The 20124-nt window shown below is 34.8% G+C and overlaps 1 protein-coding gene across 2 annotated transcripts; it reads right to left on the bottom strand.

Moving 5' to 3' along the window:
- Window positions 1-3296: 3296 nt before the first annotated feature.
- LOC143255565 (CAP-Gly domain-containing linker protein 2-like) lies at window positions 3297-18539 on the bottom strand. 2 transcript variants are annotated; one of them, XM_076511408.1, is made up of 4 exons: window positions 18134-18539; window positions 12416-12974; window positions 7612-7786; window positions 3297-4277 (listed from the first exon to the last, which is right to left on the bottom strand). In XM_076511408.1, the coding sequence occupies exons 1-4, from the start codon at window positions 18177-18179 to the stop codon at window positions 4263-4265; spliced, it is 795 nt and encodes a 264-aa protein (XP_076367523.1). In that variant the 5' UTR covers window positions 18180-18539; the 3' UTR covers window positions 3297-4262. The 2 variants fall into 2 exon arrangements, with proteins under 2 accessions (XP_076367523.1, XP_076367524.1); XM_076511409.1 differs by having other exon boundaries at window positions 12416-12971; window positions 18134-18535.
- Between the last annotated feature and the right edge of the window lie 1585 nt (window positions 18540-20124).

The raw sequence follows: 20124 nt of genomic DNA, 5'->3' as shown, positions 1-20124 counted from the left end.
ACCTTAACTTCTGTGTTGATTTGTTAAAACCTCAAACATTTCATTGTATTGTTTAAGTTTTCAATGTTTCTGGTTTTGTGTTTTAAAAATAAACATTTTACTGAAAAGTTTGAAAAGGAAAATTAATTTTATAAATAAAGTTTTTTTTACTTGTTTTTCTTAATGAAACACTTTCGTAATGTGTTGAGTATAAAAATAAAATAGCAAATGCAAAAGTATTTAAAATAAGAATTACCTCCGAAATAAAAATTTCTAACAATAAATCTAGTAAAAATTATACTGATTATAAATAAGCTAAAGGCGTGAAAAAACGGCTTATTTGTAGTTTCCCCATTTGTATTGCTAAATATTGAATAAACGTGGGCAAATAACTTGGAATATTTGTTGACAGTATTATAACCTGCATATTAGCCTTGTGATTAATTAGCGCGCTTCGACTGCAAGTCCAATAGTTCACGTAATACATGTTCTTTCCTAAAATAAGTTCTGCACGTTGGAAGCGAAGCTATACTATAAGAATGATGGTCATATCCCACTATTTGGTCAGACGAGAGAGACCAAAAAAAAAGATGCAATGGGTGTTGTAGTCTAGCTGTCTTCCCTTTACCCTGTCAGTTCAAAGTTGCGTTTTTCATAGATAATAGTTTAGTTTAATGTTCATGTTATCGTTTTCAAAATACAACAACGTCATATTCTCTTACGACTTAATGGGAAGTATTATATTAGCATGTTCTTTAAGTACAGACAACGGTTTTCTTCGAATAAAACGAAAGCAGCCTCGCTAAAACAAGTAAATATATAAACTACGCTTGATTGTAAAGTCGGGATCTAGCTAAAGATAGCGTCAGTCTCGAACCCGTAGCAATACTCAGGTTTACATAACTGTGTTCGCGGATACACCCTTCGAATAACATTATCAACTGAATATTAATAAGTAAAAGATTATTACCCCATCTAGAGTAGACTGGTGACAAGAGGAAATTTTGGCAGTTCAGTTGTACCTATTATATCAACACTTTACTTGTTTGGATAATTAAAATATTCTATCAGTTGACAGATTGAAAATCATTTACACGTAAGAATTCCATAAGTGAACATTATGCTACTGTGTATATTACTGAAATGAGAAAAGAAATTCTGAAAATTGGCCAGTTTCTGAAAATGAAGGTGTCACCAACAGATATTTATTAAGAAAAGGGGTTTTAAAGGGCAGTGATTTAGTCCCTAACTTTCATAAAAAAAACTGAAATTAATTAGCTAAATAGTGAATATTTAAAAATAAAACACGTTGTGGAAAGTATTGTACGAGAAATACATATGCAAAAACGGCTCGTTTGGGTTGAGAAAATATTTTACATAGAAGTGCGAACAACGTTTCGACCTCCTTCGGTCATCGTCAGGTTCACAAAGAAAGAGGTAACTGACCGGAAGCTGACCACATGTTTGAAAGGGGTTGTGTAACTGAGTGTCGGAATGTAGAGGGCGATGTTAGATGTTTGAATATATAGTTTTATTTATTTTATTATATTAATATGGGTATAAAGGCGTTCCTTTATATTGGTTTCTTTTGGGTTTAAGTTGTTGTATAAGTAAGGCTTCTTTAATTTTGCGTTTGTTTATGTTTGTTTCTTTATTTAGTATTTGAGTGTTTTCTATGGTTATGTTGTGTTTACTTGACTTGCAGTGTTCGAAAACGTGTGAAGGTGACTTTATGTTCTTTGAATCTGGTTTCCATTTTTCTTCTTGTTTCTCCAATATAGAAGTCGTGGCAGTTCCTGACATCAGCAGAAAAATAACCAACATTTGGCAAAAACTAGTAACAAAATATGACATTCCAGTTAATACCAAATTTATTCAAAAACCAGGCACAAAACTGAGGTCTATACTATGTAAAAACTACACTGACAAACACCACACCAACATTATTTATAAAATACAATGTGATAACTGCCACGACTTCTATATTGGAGAAACAAGTAGAAAAATGGAAACCAGATTCAAAGAACATAAAAAAAGTCACCTTCACACGTTTTCGAACACTGCAAGTCAAATAAACACAACATAACCATAGAAAACACTCAAATACTAAATAAAGAAACAAACATAAACAAACGCAAAATTAAAGAAGCCTTACTTATACAACAACTTAAACCCAAAATAAACCAATATAAAGGAACGCCTTTATACCTATATTAATATAATAAAATAAATAAACTATATATTCAAACATCTAACATCGCCCTCTACATTCCGACACTCAGTTACACAACCCCTTTCAAACATGTGGTCAGCTTCCGGTCAGTTACCTCTTTCTTTGTGAACCTGACGATGACCGAAGGAGGTCGAAACGTTGTTCGCTCTTCTATGTAAAATATTTTCTCAACCCAAACGAGCTGTTTTTGCATATGTATTTTTCTACAAGTGGGTTTTCTTGACATCACTGATTGTACGAGAAAATTCTTTGAATTGTGTTTCTTAGTCACACACAACTTATTACATTAAAATGATTCAATGTACAGACCAAGCTTTTCATAAAGTTTGCTAATATAAACTATATTATTTTTATGTATTAAAAGTGCTCTCGTTTTTTGAAAAAAAAAAGTTGTTTTTTAAAGAATTACAGGTTTTTAGTTCTACGTTTACAAATTTCATCAATAAATATATAAAGAAACTCACGTAGAACCCCAGTAAAAGCCATGTTTCGATACTACTTATTTAAAATGTTATTCTGCAGTAAAGAAATAATCATTGTTATATTCCAAATTGTCTGAATCTCAAATATCGAAAGAGTGAATTTCTTTATAGATTTGCGTTTGTGGTACTATTCACTAGATGGCGCTAAATTCAATAAGCCTCAATAACTATTTTCCAGCGCAATATTTCTTTCGGCTCCTTTTCTTGTAAGTTAAAATCATACGATAAGAAAACAGCGAAGTATTTAAACAATAAACATTTTCTCTCTGTATAAATATCATGAAATTTAAAGATGTTTTCGTAATTTTGGTTACACAGTACGTCCATTTGAAGTAAGATTATTTTTCGTTTTTGCTTGCCTACAAGATATGTTTGTAAATTTTTTATCTTATAACGTGTATATTTTTTCAGTTTTTAACATATTTAGAATAAAGATGGTTTTCTCAAAAGTATATTTAAAAATTCACTTTAGAATTTCTTTATTTTAGCCATACCATAATCGGGGTCGGTTTGGCAAAGCTTTTAGCAGCGAATGGAAGAGTATTCTTTTACTGTGCGTTATTTATATATTTCAAGAAAAAAGAAAAAAAGCCAAAACATTATTTTAATACGTAGATAGTTTATTTTGTAGCTTTCCCCAGAAAAATAAATAAATAAATGTAAAAAGTAAGAAACAAGATGGTCAATAAAAAAAATTACATACAGCTATAATAAAATAGATTCGTAGAAGATAATTCAATATGACTTTAAACAAGATATATGGAAGTTATTTACAGTTTTGTTTTATTCCGTAAACATTGATTACATATCACACTCTACACAGTCTATACATATCTGACTTCTAGCAACGTCTGTGCAAGTTATTAGAAAGACGAGTGTCTAGGCAGTAAGCTGTACACACACACTATAGTATTAAAACTACCATGATTAAAGTAAAGTACAACTAACGTTAAAACATTACGTTATAAGAATGATACAAAGATATATAAATTTCACACAGAAACAACTGATACATTTAATAACTGCAATAACTTATCCATTTTAAAACCTAGACATCTTCAAAAGTCCCTACACCAAAATTAAAACCAAACACAAGAAATGAAGTAATAAACAAAATATAGTAAACATATAAAGTTCACGAACACGATATGTTGATAGCTGGATCCTAGTGTGCTTTAAAACATTTTTCAAATGTTTATACTTTCTGTATGTATCGCTATTATATAATACAGAGCAGTGAAGTAAGGCTTATAATTGGTACTTTTAGTTAGTCATGCCAACGAAACATGCTACGTAAAAACTTCAAGACTACGTACAGCTTCTAACGATGTGGCAGCTGAAACATTAAAATTAGCTGAATTTAGGTAATATTTCTGACTAAGCTTCTTTAAAACAGGAAGCTACTTTGTTTCACTAAATCCATTAGATAAAAACATTAATTTACGTATCTTCAATTTTGTGTTGTTTATTTTCCAATAGGACGACTTGTATTGTAGAGGTTTTATATCATATCATCCAATTAGAACTCTGGAATGAGGTTCAACTTTTTGTTCCTTTGTACAGTTTCCTCAAATCTTGAGAATCTGAAAAATAAAGTTTCGGAAAGTCTAAAATGAAATAAATTCAAGAAGTAGTAAAACATACATTGAAAAGCTTTCACACTAGAAAACAAAACGCAAATACATATAAAAGAGCACCTGTAGAATCGGTAAAGTCCCTCGGCGACTCGGCGTTAAGTTTAGGGTTGGTTTGTTTTTGAATTTCGCGCAAAATTACACGAGGGCTATTTACGCTAGCTGTCTATAATTTAGCAGTGTAACACTAGAGGAAATGCAGTTAGCCGCTACCACCCACCGCCAACTCTTGGGTTACTCTTTTACCAACAAATAGTGGGATTGACCGTAACATTATAATGACCCCACGGCTGAAAAGGCGAGCATATTTAGTGTGACGGCGATTCGAACCCGTGATCTTCGGATGACGAGTCGACAGCTTTAATCACCTGGCCATGCTAAATTTAGAGACCTAAAATTTTAAAATCCGTGGTTCAATACTCGGCGGTGTCTAGAACAAAGATAGTCCATTATGCAACTTTGCACTAAACAATAATATTTCTAACAAAAAGATTTGTTTGTTTGTTTGTTTGTTTGTTTTGGAATTTCGCACAAAGCTACTCGAGAAACAGACACACAATTAAATTGCGTAAAATAAAATAAAATATATTTAAGTACTGTCCAAGTTGCTTGTCTATTTGGAGTAAAATATTAATTTGAGTTTTCCTTATAGCAAAGCCACATCGGGCTATCGAACCCCTAATTTTAGAGTTGTAAATACGTAGACTTACCGTTGTATCAGCGTAAGACTGAAAATGTTAATATATCATTTTTATTAAGCACAATTTTGATGTAAAATGTATTTGTACGCAGCGGTATGTCTCCGGATTTACAACGCTAAAATCAGGGGTTCGATTCCCCTCGGCGGGCTGAGTAGATAGCCCTTTGTGGCTTTGCTATAAGAAAATCACAAACACAAACAAGTATTTGTACGAGTATGTATAGCTTCCTAAAGAAAATACGTTAAACGCTGAAGTTCATAAGATACGATAGGTCGCAAACGTTCATCTTTCAATCAGTGAAGAATTAGATTCTAAAATTATTTTTCCTGCATTGTAATAAACAGAAACAAAACCCTAAAATATCAAAACAAGTTTGTGTTTGTTTTTTAATTTACAAACTCAAAATTTAACCAAAGGATCTTTCCAATCCTGGGGAGTCTGATAAAAAGTTGTCGTGGGCCACCAGTTGGACAGCTCTGAAACAGATACACTGCTGGCCAAAATCTTAAGACCAATGAACATAAAGAAGAAATATGCATTTTGCGTTGTTATACACAACCACTTATTTGAGTAGAGCTTCCAAAGATGAAAATAAGAAAAGAAATAAAAAAAACTCTTTTAGCATTTAATAGGAAAAATGTGAACACTATGAAATTAGCCTAAATACTAGAGGCTGGGCATGTTTGGTGCGAACGGGATTCGAACCCGCGACCTTCGGAATAGGAATCGAACACCTTAACACACTGGGCCATGCCGGACCCTATGATTGTGGTTAAGTATTTTTATTCAACCCGGGGTTTCAGACCGAGTCTTTACTTTTGGGGTCTTTGAACATCATACACTAAAAAAAAAAATGATAATCCGAAACGCCAGGTTAAATAACCACGTTTTGATGGAGTTTCCTTATTTGTCGATTTTGTCAGTTATGTAAAATTGTTACTCATAATGCTAACCTTCCTGCTGTACATGGTTAAATAGGTTTATCTTTTGCAAGTGGCGGTAATATTACAATGAATAGGAAACTTAAATTCTCCCAGAAAACCAATTGTGAAAAGAGAGTTCACATACCCTGACTAAACTTACAGTTTATTATAAAGGCAGCTGGTATGAGAATTAAAACTTTAATTAAAATAAAATACAGAACAACGTTTCGACCTTCTTAGTTATCTTCAGGTTAAAAAGAGAGAGAGTGTGGCTGACGGTTGCAAAAGTACTTACAGTTTATTTAATATTGTCGAAGGAAAGTAATCGCGCAGTTAACACCTCGTGCTTGTAAGATAGCTTACAGGCTATAAAATAACGGCACAATCTCAGTGGAGTGGTTTTGGTTTGAAGTTCGTGCAAAGCTACACAAAGGCTATCAGCGCTAGCCGTCCTTAGTTTAGTAGCTTAAAACTAGAGGGAAGGCAACTAGTCATCACCACCCATTGCCAACTCTTGGGCTACTGTTTTTACGAACGAATAATGGGATTGACCGTCACATTATAACGCGTCCACGACTGATAGGGGCGAGCATGTTTGGTGAGATAGGAATTGGAACCCGCAGCCCTCAGACTGAGAGTCGAACGCCCTAACCACCGGGCCATGCCGGGTTCCCTTGGCGTTGAAGCCAACCAGGAAGAATGGAACTATTTAAGTTCGTTTAACTCTACTTTTCATTTTTATTGTTAAAACTGAAGTGCAAAGCACAGCATAAGAAACAAGTGTCATTAACCAGTTAGCCAAAAAAACACACAAAAAAACGTACTAACGAGGAACACCAGAAGACTTTTCATAATTCTTCAAAAGGATAATATCTCGCCCAGTCTCTGTCTCATCCCATTAACATGTTAGATATCAACGTATAGTTAAAAACAACCTTAACAGCATTAGATGCATTTCGGTATTTGATATTTTCAACCCAAAGAGTACGTCATGTGACACACGTCTATAAAATGACAAAATAAGTGACACCAACGGTCAAGCACAGCTGTCCCTTGTAATAGCATCCTTTGTTGTCTGCGCGCTATTCTTGACTAATTTTTTTTTAACGGAACCACAGCGAAATTGTGTATCCTATTCAGTTGTATATAATTAAGCACAAAGTTACACAATGGGCTATCTGTACTTTGCCTATCACCCAGATTCTAGTGTTGTAAGTCAGCAGATGTTTGATATGTTAAGAAATTCTATCTATCTTTTTGTTTTGGTAGTCATTTAAATTGATTCATCAGAAAACAAATCCAAGTGCGTTTCAAACATGAATATGGCTTAAAGTCCTACTTGACTGAAGTTTTAAACTTTAGGTTTAATAGCTACAGATACTAAACTACAGCTAATAACATTTTGCAACTTCATTTGCAATGACGAAGTATGTCTTGTTTCGCTACCTAGTGATGATGATATATACTAATGAATAAAATGAGCCATCTAGGAAAAAGAGATAGAAACTAAACAATAAACGCAAACCTACCGAGAAAAGTAAACAATGAAGAAATAAGCAGCAGAAGACTCTAGTTTTGGTCAAATTCAGCGTTGTTAGATATGTTTTCTCAAAGTTATTTTAGGTCTGTAAAAAAAGAAAAGTTCGTTCCTTTACATACCTTCTCATTAAAAGAGTTGTTTAAAGAGTCCGGGCTCAGTGACTGACGAACTACTGGTGAAAAGACTGGTTCAAGAGTGGTGACTCGGGTAACCTTTGTAGTTGAAGTCCTGGCAACTCGGGCTACCTTGTGCACTGGGGCAAACAGACCAAAATCCATCTTACAACTGAAGTACCTAAATAATGATCAAAATTGCATAATGTAAGCTCGAATACAGTGTGATTCGTAATGACCTATGTAGTAAATCTACAATGCTGAAGATAGTCTTACAATAAAGTATGTTATTTGATAAGAATTCCGAACACTGATTTTCCTCACGTCATAAAACACCACACCTCGTTCAATTCAGTTGTTTTCAAGTCTCATATTTAGGCTTACATAATGTTAGTCAAAAACCGGAAGAACAACGTACTTCGTTACGTCAGTGATTTTTTCTTACCAGGCTTGAAAGAGGAATACGTTTAATGATGTAATAGATAAATAACTTTAAATTATAACTAAATTAACAATCTGTAATCATCTTTTAAGCTATCGTTTGTCTTAGTACGATTTCGCCGCACTTTTAAATCTTATATTTAAGTAGACAGTGTTAACCCAAGAAATTTAAAGAACATATTTACGTCAAAGTTCATTCATCCACGATTCGGACAACTATTAAGCTGGTAATTGTTTATTTAATTTTAACTATTCTAAGTATTATAAGACTTACAGTAGTTTAACTGAATCTAAAACAATATTGTAAAAATAATTTTATGAACCTTTCTGATCATAAAAAATTAATTTTTTAACTTTCGAAAACTTGAATGTGGTCATAATTTTAATATTTACCATAAGAAATTACTTATAAATACTAAATACTACATTCTTTATCTAATCTATTACAAGATGAATATATAACACTAATACTCCAATCACTATATTTATCGTATAGAGTGCTTGTTTCTACGGGTATATATATATATGTATGTATATTTTCAAGCGTCTAACGATTTTCTTTTATTTTGCCCACCTTTATTGTTGTCCTGCTTTCGTTCACTTCAATCTGTTGTCTTTTCGATTTTGTTCGTTGAGCTTTATGATATTGTACTGTCATTTTGTTCGTATTTATCACGTAGCGATTTAATTTAATTTCTTTCGCTCATCTTTATTCACATCTTTTTGATGAATTTTTTCGCTATTGTTCAGTTGTCATTAAGGCTTGTTACCTTTACTTTTGTTACAGTATTAGGGCTAGAGCATTACGCGTGTGGCATGTAGGTAATATCAACAACTGCTTCACTACTGCCCCCCAGTGGCTAAGCGGTATGTCTGTGACCTCCTCTACATAAAAAAATTTTCTCAACCCAAACGAGCCGTTTTTACATATATATTTCTCTACAAGTGGGTTTTCTCGACATCACTGAAAACATAAAAAAGTATTTTAGGCCCGGCATGGCCAAGCGTGTTAAGGCGTGCGACTCGTAATCTGAGGGTCGCGAGTTCGCATCCCCGTCGCGCCAAACATGCTCGCTCTTTTAGCCGTGGGGATGTTATAATGTGACGGTCAATCCCACTATTCGTTGGTAAAAGAGTAGCCCAAGAGTTGGCGGTGGGTGGTGATGACTAGCTGCTTTCCCTCTAGTCTTACACTACTAAATTAGGGACGGCTACCACAGATAACCCTCGAGTAGCTTTGTGCGAAATTCAAAAACAAACAAACAAACAAGCTTCACTTCTTTTCCTGTCGCACACTATGTTGAAAAATGGGAACTTAATGATAACCATAATTGAAATTATTAATGACCGCAAAATAGTAAATGATGACGTCAAACAATGACGTGATTGAAAGTTACACAAGAATATTGCCATATTAGGAGCGCTAGCTATTTGTTGTTTTTCAGTTTCAGCACGATGCAACTTTTCCAGATTGTTTTCTGCGATTAGTTTTATTTTAAAACACTCTTTCTGCACACATCTATAATATATTATTATTTAAGAACAAAATACACGTAGAAAAGTTGCAATCGGATAAATGACGCCCTTCGCACATATTAGCATAAAATCATGTCTAAACAAATTCAAGGTTAAAGTATTTTATGTTTCTGTGTTTCTTCAAGAAAAGGAAACACTGGTTATGTGGTCGTCGACGTATAGTTTCAATTCTAGTATAGCAGTGTCTAGTTTTAGCATTAGCACGTTAAACAGGATATCCCTACAATGACCACCAGATTAATGTCCATCAGGTATTATAATAAGTGTAATAGGTTGTTATCTATTGGATGTGGTAAAAATCGTCTTATAGACACCTAATTACAATATGCGTACGTCCGGCATGGCCAAGTGGTTGGGGCACCCAACTCCTAATCTGAAGGTTGCGGGTTCGAATCGTCGTCACTCCAAACATACTCCCGGGAGTACGTTATGATGTTACGGTGAATTCCACTGTTCGTTGGTAAAATACTAGCAAAAAGTTGGCGGTGTGTGGTGATGCCTAGTTGCCTTCCCTTTAGGCTTACACTGCTAAATTAGAGATAGTTAACGCAGATAGCTCTCGTGTACCTTTGCGCGAAATTCAAAACTAAACAAACTATTCACTAAGTAATTTAACGTCGTGACCTTGTTCTTTCAGTAGGCGGGTTCTTTTAAATTATCTGGCGAAAACAATTCCAAGTCTAGTCTACACAATGACAGAAGTTAGTTTATTTCTTCCTTAAATGTTTATTTTGTACACTTATAACTTGTAGATTTGAGATCACAAATATCACTCAGAAATGTAAACGTGTTTGTACAATTTTAAGGTTAATCGATTGAATAACTGAACATGAGCGATCCAAATACTGCTCTAAAAGAAATATTTTATTGAAGTTTAACAACGGCCTTCAGTACTAGATTTTTTAATAGACTGGCTTACTTGTATTTGTATGTGATGTTTCACTTCTAGGTATTTATCGAAATTACTTTACTTTATCGACGCCATCTTGAACATTCCAGAATTCTAGGCTTACTTTAATGAACTTTTCGATGTTGACGTTAAGTCTGTCTGATATGAAAGTTACAACATTGAAAATATATCTTAAAACAATAATTAACGTGTTAGAGACTGCTACCCACTGAATGGTGTAACAAGTGAATAACAGACTGATTGCTATCTACTTGTTTCAACAAGTATATAAGAACTGGATAAAAACCATTAAATAGTTCCTCTGAGCCAAACCATATATAGTCAAAAGCTCCATTCAAAGAATCTACAGCGTGGTTATTCCCCAATCACAGTTCGAGACCAACATGTCGTTCAAGTTCGGCCTTTATTGAAGCAGTCCATTCCGAGAACAATATACCAAACTATTAGTCACGGAAAGACCTCAACAGTTTACAGAGATCCGGGTACTTCAGGTCACGGAAAACGTCATTTTATCTTGTACCATTCAGTTCCATTGGTGTCTTTTGCGTAGGTGATATGTTGCTTACTCATACGGGCTACTTTATGATAATATTTATGTTGATGTACATCATACTTGTGACGTAAAATTCGTAAGTTTCGATAGTAGTAAGTTGTCATGCGTCACTTGTCACAGAACTAGCCAAGTAATTAATTAATTCGTAGTTTTTTTATCAGTTAATTAAATACATTAAGAGAACTTGGCCTAAATAGCACACGTGTTGAAAAATATCTTTCAATGGACTTCATTTGCTACGCACTATTTATATGTTTTTGTTTTTTGAATTTTCGCAAAAAGCTACTCGAGGGCTATCTGTGCTAGCCGTCCATAATTTTGCAGTGCAAGACTAGAAGGAAGGCAGCTAGTCATCACCACCCACCGCCAACTCTTGGGCTACTCTTTTACCAACGAAAAGTGGGATTGACTGTCACATTATAACGCCCCCACGGCTGGGAGGGCGAGTATGTTTAGCGCGACTCGGATGCAAACCCGCGACCCTCAGACTACGAGCGCATGCCTTAACGCGCTCGGACTATTTATATAAATACGTCCTAGAAATTTATTAACTATGTCAATTGATTGATTAATTGCCAACAGGTGGCCATCATAGATAAGTATCTGACTTTTTAATTAAATGCATTTAAAAACGTGGGTTAATATTCTGCGTGGACAAAGTGTGCGAGTGTGGGAAGACCTGTATTTGCACACAACGCTCAAATATGACATGTTGGAACTATCATTTTTCGGGTGTCAACTTGGCAAGAAGTATGGTCATGTTTTGGGCGTTAGTAGGAAGGAAAATCCACTTGATAAACACTAGCAACGGTTTAAGAATTCTGAGCCTTGTCTACACGTCACGAAATAGGTGGGGAAAGGGAGAGAACGGGTACTCCACCCTTCTGACCTTGGCCATGCTGTGTGATCAAGATTAAGCCCTTAAATAAAGTATTTGTTGCAGATATTCCCTATAAGGTAACAACCCCACCTGGGGAGATATTTCTCCTAATCGGGAAGCTTGTAGTAATGTTCTTCCATGACAATGGAAGTTTCTTTTCCATAACATAAAAACGTCTATGTACGACTTAATCCATATTTCCGTTCCATATTTGAAGATAAAGCATTGGGAAAAGATATGCTGATAAAAAATTCATTCAGTCCTCGAAATAATCTCAAAGAATTGTGTTTGTTTTTAACGAGGTTTTCCTTCTGGCAATTACCTGTCATTTGGAAAGAGTAAAACTTATGTAGCAACAATAATAAACAAACTCAAAGGTCCGAGTAGAAGGCATGTGGCAACAATAGTGAATAAATTCAAACTAAATATTTTACAATATAAGCTAGAACTGAATAACGCGGATTCTTCGTATTAGAATTGAGTAACCTACCGTTTTCCTGCCACGGATCCATCGTTCCGTCCTGTGGGCTCATCTAGTTCTACCCCAGCCCACTGTCCAGTAGCGAAATCAGTGCTGCCAAGATAACGCAATGTGCCCGTCTTGGTTCCATTGAGAGAGTTGACAACAACCCGGTCACCGACCCTAAGAAATCCGTTACCACCGCATGTGGTGGTGGTGGTGATTGAACAATTACCGGGTGATCCTCCCTTCCCAGGGGAAGGGAGTACGCGGGATTTGGTCACTTTCATTTCAGGAGAAGAAGAGGTGGACTTGGTTTTTTTGCAACCGTTGGTGCTAGGGGACGTCGGGAAACGAGTGAGTTTATAAGGACGAACAAAGATTCCTTTCGTAGGATCACACTGGAAGTATCGAACACCCCCAACACAACCGTCATGCTTTCCTACTGGATCGTCCAGCACCACGCCTGCCCAGTCTCCGTGGGAGAACTGCGTTTCCCCGATATATTGGATGTATCCAGATTTTGTGCCATTCACCCATACTCGATCGCCTATGATGAAGTCCTCGGTCGATAGTGAACCGTTTTCTGCTAAGGAATATAAACAAAAAAAAAATCGTAATATGATAATTAATTCACCGAATTGAGGGTTTCAAATTCGAGTTCAAGCAAAACCCTTAATGTTAATACGTTCTGAGCGATAAAACTTTTTTTTTTCTTGGAATAGAGCACTTTTTCAGAAATAAGGGTTAACAAAAATGGAATCGAATTTTATATTCAGGGCTTAACTTTTTTTTTTATTGTTTTAGCAACATTAGGATAGTTCTGAATAATAAAATGGCATCATAAAATTGAATCTTATAAGTTTAAAACAGGCAATGATGTATCGCTTATTTAGGAATTTTCGGCGCGATTGTTATGTCTATATTTTATGAAATTTGTGGATGGTCCCTAAACAAACTGCATTAGAATATTAACAAATTGTATTATATTTGCCCAGAACACAATTGAAACTCTTGAGGTATAGAAAAACTTCTTTTATGTGATTTGCTATTTACACATGTGCAAATGCAGCAAAAAAAAAAATGTGTTTTCAGTTCTCGCCCCAAAATTGTTTGTACGTAAAAATTTAAAGCTTATTAAATAAATGACTGATAACTGCTTTCAGAGCAAATAACAGTTACATTTGGTACACTTTTTCTGGCATGGACACTATACTATGTTCCTGATTAAAAGGTTGGAAAAATATTTTTAAAAAATGAACATTTTTATTTAACCAAAATCTTCTGAAGTTATCAACCATGGTTTCTTACTTTGAACTGAAACGTACGTTAATAGATTTATTAACCCTTCCAACACCCCTTCTCACGCCCCTCCCCAGTGTCACAGCGATATGGTCTGCGGACCTACAACGTTAGAAATTGGGTTTCGATACTCGTAGTGGGCAAAGCACAGGTAGTTTATTGTGGAGTTTTCTGCTTGATTAAAAACAGATAAACCTCTTCTCGCTTGCAGGTATGTCTCTCTTACTTTATTATGAAGTGAAGATTTTTTGTTTTCGAACTGGATCACGAGATATGTTTCAATTCCATGTTCGCAGAAACGTATTATAAATTTGTTGTCAGAATCATTGTACCACCTGTGAAACAGTTATATGATGATTTTTTTTTTCAAATGATATAAATTTAGAAAATAGAATCAAGAAAAACACAAACTCTCAAACACACGTAATAAAAACTCTCAACCAAGTACGAGAAGGTTAAAAAAATCTTAATTAAACAGGTTGCTGCTTATAAGGAGAAGATACACAATGGATTATTTCTCTATGTCCATTGTGGGAAATAGAATCCCGGATTTTAGTCTTGCGAGTCCATAAAATTAGTACTTACCCACTGGGAGATTATTAAACAGCTAAATATAATTTCTCAATAAATAAGAATAAGTAAAAATGATAAAAAAAACCTTTCCCCCAATGGTTCAGCGGTAAGGTTAGTGACTTATAAAACTAAAAACAGTGTTTCGATACCCGTGGTGAGCATAGGACAGATAACCTGTTATTAAGCTTTATGCGCTAAATTTCAAACAATCACATAAGTAAAAATAAATTTATAAAAGTAAAATTACTTACATAATTAAAAGATGAAAACAATTGAACAAGGAAAAATAAATTACCATCAAGTAAATTTCCAACAAGTAAAACTAATTAAATATTTGTTAACTAAATGCCGTTTGTTTTAGGCAACTAGAACAAAAGAATAAATAATCACTGTTTATTACCAGGTTTAAACGAATGCTAGAAATGTTTTATTTGTTACAAGCAAAGAGCAAAGGTCAGTTGCAAAGCCATAACAAGTCCATTCCGTTTCATTGATTTAATGTAATTCGAAATATGCTCTCTTCCCATGTATCAGTGCATCATACATATAGTACAGCTGAGCGCTACTGTCAGGAATGCGCGTAAAACATTGAGATGTTCTACTTTTTACATCATAGCAGCTCTGGAAAGATTTACGAGTACAGAATAACCCCAATTAACCATGTGAACAGGGCGAATGACAATGAGTCGAAGTTATAGGAGGTTTTTTCTTGGTAGCCATGAACAAGTTTGGATTTTATTTAAGCATAATGTTTAATGTGTTTTTGATCTCTAGTCCAACTGTTGCTATTGTTCTAGTGGAAAACTAAGCAAAGAACTGCTTATATTCAGTCTACTCATTGGGATCGAGCACAGAGTTTAGCATTAAGTCTGTAAATTAACCGCTGAGCCACTGGGGATCTCTAGTCCAAATTTTGTATTGAGGTGTTACAACGAATCCCTACCACCAGATGGCGCTGCCTTTGCTGTTAAGTTTTCTTAATGTTGCAATAGGCATGACTATATATATCCAAAAGCACACTTGTGTGTGTGTGTTTATAGCAAAGCCACATCAAGCTAACTGCTATGTCCACGGAGGGGTATCGAACTCCTGATTTTAGCGTTGTAAATCCAAAGACTTACTGTTGTCCCAGCGGGGGACATACATTTTGTACCACAAATTTGCTTATACAGAAGGTGACGTACACTAAAACTAACTTAAAAGATGTTTGAAGAAATACATTTTTACAAGACGTAGTTACGGATAAATTAAACTTTAAAAAAATAACTTGTTATGGAAGTACAATAGAAATAGGAATCGTAAATACGTTGCATTAATTGTATAGCCTACAGTTCGTATATATAAAATATAGGTGATGGATATTTAGTATACATAGTAAGTGAAAAGTTGATTTGTTAGACATAATTTATATAACTAACTGATGTTCTTTACATGAAGTGGTTAATAACAGGTGGACTTTCTGTAATTAATTTGGAGATAACGTCCAAGTATTGAAAATAATTTAATTATAGCTTGGATGATGTTAGATATGATGTACTGTAAATGACATGATTGTGTGGAATATTTGCGCTTAGCTACAGAATGGCCACCTGCCTAAGCCGTTCCTAATTTTGAACTGATAGAATAGAGGGAGCATAATTTTGCGGTAACAGAACACGTAAAAGTTTCGAACGCTAAAAACTTAGTTTCGATACCCGTGGTGGGCAAAGCATAGGTAGCTCACGGTGTAGCTTTGTGGTTAATAACAAACAAATCCCTCTAGCGGACACGAAAGGACAGAAAATTGATTTCAGTTTCTAAAGAAAATCAATTAAAAAAAAAAGAGTTTCTTCCTTTTCAGTGAAGGGTAGATTTGTTTTTGCAAATTTAAATGAGTAGAAACAAACTAAAGCAGTTTCCCAGTAAAACAGTAAAGATTTAATGGTAATATAATTACTTAAATAATTAGTTATATATTAAAAGGTGTCATTTGTTGATGATTCTGAACTCTCCCACAGGATTTTGGAAAATAAACATTTTGCAAATTAAACAAACATGTTTAGATACTTAATTGATAAAAATACATTATTCAGATTTAATTAAAATATAGTATTGAAATTTATCACTTAATTAAAAATATAATATTCAGATATAAGTACTTTGTTCTTTGTTTACCAACGAGTCTTTTAAACAGCAATTTGATATTAGGCTCAGCAAAATTATTTTTAAATCAATGAAGAAATACACCAAATAAAAGCAGGAAACCTGTAAAAAGTTTCCGATTTCTGTAATCAGAATAAATGTGCATACAATTAAGTATTTTGTGAGATCTGACAACTCACTTTCGTATTATGTGTCCAAAAAAGAAAAAGTATTCATCCTTCCCGTGTCGAAAGGAGAAGGTTTGGTTTCCCAGTGGGATATACGAAATAACACAAACACAAATTAGATGTGACGTTTTCAACACTAGTGCCTTTTCATGATTGAAAAGCAGTCTTATGTGCGAAACGAACTGTTTGTTTACAGAAATATTCGAACTTGTATTTGAGTGTGTGTATGTGTGTGTGCGTGTTCTTATAGCAAAGTCACATTGGGCTATCTGCCGTGTCCATCGAGGGGAATCGAACCCTGATTTTAGCATTGTAAATCCGTAAAGGTCACAGACAGTTGTATGAAGTCTATAACAAACTAGATTTAACTAGTAAGTTTTCATTTTACAGAAATTACAAATAATTTTTAAATATATTAACTTTATCGTATATTGGACATACAAAACACTCGGACCTTCTGTGACTACACGTGTATGTTTCGTCTGTTAGATTTCACACAGAACAGAGCTACTTGAAGGATACCTGTTCCAGCCATCAGAAATTGTGAACTACTGACTACAGGGAAAGGCAATCAGTAGGCAACATTCTGCCAATCACTACCAATGCTAAGGGATTGAGTGTTAATATTATAATACACCTAGTTTACACGTACGGAAAATATTTAGTATTAGTGCACGGTTTCGAACCCAGATCGCCAGCTCCTAAAACCAGAGCTCCACCACAGAGCTAAAAATCAGAGAACTGTAGCTCGTATCTGCAACGTTTTGGTTGTGTACCTTTATTATACATTTGTTCTTGTATTTATTTCCTTTCAAACTGTGCACGTGAGATTTGAAACAAATCATTTGTTGGCTTTCAGTTTTTCGCACAGATACACACAGGCGAACTGCACATAGCCAATTCTTGAGCGACAGACTAGAGGGAAGGCAGTTGGCTAGTTAACAGCACCCACAAACAAATCTCGAGCTACTCTTGTCTGACTGTACAAGTGGAATTCAATAGTCATTCGTATAACGCATCCACACCCCATAAGTACGGAGCACATACTTGAAGAAGCGGGATGCGAACATGGAATACACATATTCTCAATCTGAACAGGCTAATCATTAGGCTAAATGCGAGTCGAGACAAGTAAAAAATTATGCTTATAATTGTTTTCTACTATATATATATATATAAAAGGTCCAATTAAGAAAGAATTATTTCAATTTCTGCATGCTCCTCTAAAGTAAATAAACCCTACAGAAACAGATTTTCAGTTAAGTGAGAACATCAACATGAAAAACAATTTTATACCATTTACAAACGGTTCTTAAAAAATGTTTGATAACAAAAAAGAAAGGAAAACGTGTTTGAGACACAAGTTTTATGTTCTCCAAATGTCATTTAGGTTTCAGAAAAGAAGCTTTAACCGTCAAATTAACTGTTAGTTTCAATGTAGTATTTATAGTATTTATTACGTTGTTTTGGCAATAGAAAACAAAAACTTAAAAACTGAATTAATTAATTCGGCGAGGAAAAACAACAATAAAAACACGAGGTTTTACGGCCAGTGAGAACTAACCTATTAGTTTGGACGCTCCAGTTGAGCCTTCTGTGTAAGCAGGCATTGCAGATCTGCAGCACAAGTCACGAGTGTGCGACGAAAACTGAGAACGAAATTATTTAATAGCACTGATTGGACGAAGTTCTGTGTTTCGGTAGCTTATTGGAATTTGTCGCTGTACACTTATCACCAGAAATATTTGCAGCTGAATAACATCAACAAGATACGCTCTATAGTTGTTAGAGGCCGTTGTCGCAATAAATATAGGCGCCTCAGACATACGCAACCTGCGATGGCGTAGGGGGGGGAGTGACGAAATCACAACGAATTTCAACTGACCCGCCAGCTAGTCCCAGAATCCCCTGCTTGTCACAAATGGAGAAAACTGTCAGAATAGAACCTGCTAGAAACTGTACGTTTTGTTACAATGTTACCTAACATGGGTAAAACGTCATTTAGCGTCACCAGTCCTAACTAGACCACCCAATCAACTCACTGTTAAGGAAGGAAGGTTCCTCCCACGTGGTAGTGGTTGTTTCCCTGGGGCCAGCATGCATAGTTTGTCTTCTTTCTTAAGAGGAATGTGCTTGGACAGTGATGTGAAGGGCGTCACCATCAGAAATCCCTTGTAAGGGAGGTAATAACAGATTCAGAGATGTTTTTCCTATGCCTTGAGTAAACACACCACGTGTAAGCATTGAGTCATCAGGTATAGCAAGTATAGGTCACTTGAAAAACAAACAAGCCAGAACGAAAATTTAAGAAGCTACATAATCAGTGTGCAATAAAAGCATGCGTGTTTTCGTTTTTCTAATGTGAAAATTTGTGTTTTTAGGGCATAAATTTGGGCTTGTGAATGTATCTAAACTAACAACATGTACACAAATCAAACTTCAATACAGTGCCAACTTTTATAAAACAGTGGTTTGATAACATATGCAATCCAGAATTGTGTTTCTACTCATTTAGATATATGTTTTGTTTTCCAACCGAAACGTTGTGTTTCACTTTTAAACTTAAAATCCATTGTGAGATACTATGTTTCATACGTTAAATATACCATTAAGTAATGAAAATAATGTTTCAACTTTTAAGCCTACATGTTAGTGTAGATTGTAATATTTCACGTGTTAGGTTTACCTTCAAAGTCTTGAATATCACGTGTCGTTCGTTAGACATATCTTTACATTTTCTATAGTATGCTTCGTTCTTCAAGCATACATATCAAGTGTAAGAAAACCATGCCTCATGCCTTTGAGTTTTAAATATCGTGTTCGCCTTTTGTATATATCCCTGTTAAAATTACGTGTAATAAATGGGATATGTCGTGACATCTTTGTGACATAAATTTAAATTGTGTAGTCTAATTTATTACTGTAAATCTAAATGTGTAAAACATCATATTAATTTGTTTCTGTATTTATGGGAAAGATAGGACAAAGGTCAGATGAAGCAAAGTAAGAGCCTCTAGTCGTTGCATTATGTAATAGGCGCCGTTGCTTTCAAACAGCCCTTGTTTGTATGACTCCACATGCATCTCATATTACTTCACACATTTTTTTATTTTTTTTTAACGGGGATATCTCCTAGGATAGGTGAAATCGGCTGATGACTGCGGTTATATAACCAAGCTGGTTAAGTGAAATGCTTAATCAGTACTGGTGGCGAAGGTTTCTCAAAGATATCCGTGCTTCTGACGATATACTTCTATAAACCTGTTATGTAAGTATACAGAAAACAGTAGTCGCAACGACAGGAGGGTGGAAGTGGCAAAGCCTTTTCTATTTCCTGTTAGAAATTATTACATAAAAACAATGTTGTGTTTACTGATAATTTTCCAACTTTGTCTTCGAGATTCTTCTGGAATGGTGGTTTCGTAAATGGTGGACATGGATTTTCTTGAATTCAAGAAGATTGAATTAATAATGTCTTCTGCTCAAGACGAGTGCTTACAAAATTATTCTATTAATATTTAACTTATTAGTTTATCAGAATATCGTTATTCCTGT

The sequence above is a fragment of the Tachypleus tridentatus genome, chromosome 7, assembly GCF_004210375.1.
Source record: "Tachypleus tridentatus isolate NWPU-2018 chromosome 7, ASM421037v1, whole genome shotgun sequence".
Lineage (NCBI taxonomy): Eukaryota > Metazoa > Arthropoda > Merostomata > Xiphosura > Limulidae > Tachypleus > Tachypleus tridentatus.
The sequence above is the reverse complement of the archived record's forward strand: the minus strand, read 5'-3'. Positions and strand labels throughout refer to the sequence as shown.